General features: G+C 44.8%; 1 protein-coding gene across 1 annotated transcript; it reads left to right on the top strand.

Annotated features, from left to right (window-relative positions):
• The first annotated feature begins 616 nt into the window (after positions 1-616).
• On the top strand, positions 617-1694 carry LOC119284228 (sucrose synthase 2-like). The gene is made up of 2 exons (XM_037563438.1): positions 617-747; positions 1053-1694. The coding sequence occupies exons 1-2, from the start codon at positions 617-619 to the stop codon at positions 1237-1239; spliced, it is 318 nt and encodes a 105-aa protein (XP_037419335.1). The 3' UTR covers positions 1240-1694.
• Positions 1695-3306: the final 1612 nt, after the last annotated feature.

Below are 3306 nucleotides of genomic sequence, written 5' to 3'. Positions count from 1 at the left end.
GGGAAATCTTACCAAATTGTGAGCTTGAGAGGTACCAGGAACTCAGTGATACCTTCTGATGTAGGATCAGCAAGGCACTAAGTAATACGGTGTGAGAATAGTGGCCCTAGGAGTTGGTAGATCCAGGCTGCACAAGGCGGTGCGGCTAGGCAGATACAGGGGCAGCGTCCTTAGTGGTTTTGAGAGCATCAAAGAACTGGGGCAGCGCATGGATATAGAGGGTTTTTTCACTATCAAGTATCAACACAGTCAAAGTAGCCTATACCTGCTTTCATTTCTCCTCTGGCTCTGATGGCCCTCGTCCTAGCGGTATAGTAGTAAGCTGCTTGGCGATATGTCTTTCAACCTACTGTGTGTAGAGTGCAGGGATGATGAAATGTGGCGGCGACCTTGTTTCGTCGGCATTCATTAGTGTGTCAAAGGGTTCAGTCCCGTGTTTCTTGGTGGTATGCACTGTTTTGGCGTAAAGTGGGGGTTCCATGCCATGCCATCTATGTTTATCTTTTTCTCCATATTTTTTTAACTGTGTTTCTCCTAGTTTTGTGAAGCTTTTAACCAAGCAATTATATAGGCAGTAACCCACCAGCAAAGCAAAATGACCCCTTTGTCGTTGGCGATGGTGCTCCCGTGCAGCGCCCTAGTACACTTTTATGAGCCTTCTCCTCTCGCCACCAATGAAGGATGCCGTCAAACAAAGTGTGCGCGGTTGACGACGGCGGTGGGACTAAAAATTCGTATTGAGGAGAAGTACGCAACTCAAAATTCACTACTACCTCCGTCTAGGTGAATAAGTCATTCGCGTAGTTTTAGGTCATCGATTTGAGGAATTAAATATGTGTTATATGTCATGAAAAGTATATCACTAGATTTCTACAAAGATGTAGTTTCTAAATATATATTTTTTGTCACATATAATACATATATGGATAGTTAAATCGTCAACCTAGAAGTACGTGAATGACTTATTCACTGAGACGGAGGTAGTAGTTTTTACTAGCTCTGATGATAACTAGTTTGCTGCAACTAACAATCATTTTACCAATCTTATTCAGATACACCTGGAAGCTTTACTCGGAGAGGCTGATGACCCTCACCGGCGTGTACGGGTTCTGGAAGTACGTCTCCAACCTTGAGAGGCGCGAGACCCGCCGGTACCTCGAGATGTTGTACGCCCTCAAGTACCGCACCATGGCCAGCACTGTTCCGTTAGCTGTTGAGGGAGACTCCGCGAGCAAGTGATCTCCCCACCTCCATGACGAAAGAAGGGTGGCATGGATTCCTGCAAAGATTGAGATTTGAGAATGCTTTGATTTTCTTCCTAGACGCTGCTCTTTTTAAGATTCAAGGTCGAGTAGGTGTGCTAGTTTGATTTAGTAGTTGGAGTGAGTCGAGAGTGAGACAAGAGGAAAATGTGGTGTGTGCCAGTCAGTTGGTGCTTATCGTATTTCTTGGATGTTACCCTGGAATAATAGGAGCGGCCTTGGCGTCGTTTCTGAAATAATAATAGTAGCATCCTTCCTTCGTTTCCAGAAAAATATTTGTCAGCCGCTGAGCTCTGTTACCTGATATAATTACGAGAAGGTGGGATAAAGAGCTTTTGCTACTTTATAGTTAACCAAATGAGCATTGTTACTTTGGTCTTAATTAGTCACTAAACTAACTTAGTCCAGGTTTCCATGTGATTGTCAATGATGTCTAATGCAATATATATGAATCCAACAATATCTCGCTTCTCTTCACATATGAAATTGTGGTTAAAACTGGTGGCCAGAAATTCTGGAACTCACACCCTCTATGTAGTCAGAGCAGAGCAATTAGTCGAAGCTCAATAGGTGTGCCAAGAACAGCATAGGAGCTCGCTGTGAACCAAGCCATCTTAATATGATTTATGTAGTCAGAGCAGAACTGTAGAAAATGATGTCTGCAATCTGAAGCACGAAAACCAACAGAATCAACTGATTGCTACACGAGTTCTTCCATAAGAACTCCTACCCTGATCCACCACGCTCGCACGCGAACTAATCAGCAAAGGGGAGGAGTGAGGGAGACCTAATTAAGCAGGGGTAGAGCAAGAGTGAGCCGTGCAGACCTTGCGACGGGTGCCGGCGGCGAGGGTTCAGCGCCCAGCGGTGGCGCCCGCGCTCTTCGGTGCGGCGGCCATGGTCGCCGGCGCGTCGCTCCGAGCTGGTGGCGGCGGCCATGCGTACGGTTGGGCCTTGTGGAGTGCTCGAGCCCATTTAGGACTGGGCTGTTCAAGTCAGTGGAGCCCAAGCAACAAGCAGCCCATCCAACTATTTTTTCCCCAGTAAAAGTCAATGAAGCAGAGGAGGAGGAGCGTTGCAGGCGCCCGTTAACGATCCAGCGCCTGCAGCGCTTCTAGCATGGGCCGTCCACTAGCATGCTGCCCCAGATTCTTTTTATTCTTTTGTTACGAAACTAAAAATATGAAATCAAAAAAGGTTTACAGATTTAAAGGAAAAAGGTTCATCCATTTTAAAAAAAGTTCATATCTTTAAAAACGGTTCAACAATTTTGAATAAAGTTCATCAATTTGAAAAAAAGTTCATTCAAATTGAAAAAAAGTTCATCCAATTTAGAAAAAGTTTGTTAAATTTAAAAAAGTTCATAGAATTCAAAAAATGTTCATGTATTTTTAGAAAAAGTTCATTGATCTTAAAAAAAAGTTCATCCATTTTCAAAAAGATGTTCATCAAATTTCAAAAAAGTTCATCGTTATTCAAAAAAGTTCATCAATCTGAAAAAATACTGTTAAATTTTTTATAAAGTTCATAGATATTTAAAAAAGTGCACAGAATTTTTTTTTAAATGTCAACTGGCGTCTAGATGGGTAGTCCCATTTACGGACGCCACAGGCCCCAGTGAACGAAATTGCACGTTAACTGACGCTTGTGGCGCCAAATAGGAAATGCCGCAGAGCGAAGCCGTTGGAGAGGAGGAGAGGGATCGACGGCAATTCTTTTCCGTGTTTCTAATCCGCAATAAAAATGCTCGCTTAGTGCTTAAAAGCTGAGGCCCGCAATCTTGACGTGAGCGACAGTACCCACAAAGCCACACCACCAGATGAGTTTAGTATGTATTTCGCTGTGACGCAAAGACCTAGCCACGGCCATAAATTTTTTTCCCTCTAGTTAGGGCTTCGCCGGTTTCTCCCGGGGTGATCTCATCGCCGCCGTCGAGGTTTTCTCCCCTGCCGCCGACTCTCGTCACGCTGTCCGCTGGGAGCGATCAAGACATCGCTGCCCGCTCTTGGACTGGACCGGGACGCGGCGGATTCTAGGGTCCCCC

This window comes from Triticum dicoccoides, chromosome 4A (genome assembly GCF_002162155.2).
Source record: "Triticum dicoccoides isolate Atlit2015 ecotype Zavitan chromosome 4A, WEW_v2.0, whole genome shotgun sequence".
NCBI lineage: Eukaryota > Viridiplantae > Streptophyta > Magnoliopsida > Poales > Poaceae > Triticum > Triticum dicoccoides.
This window is presented reverse-complemented; position numbering and strand designations above follow the sequence as displayed.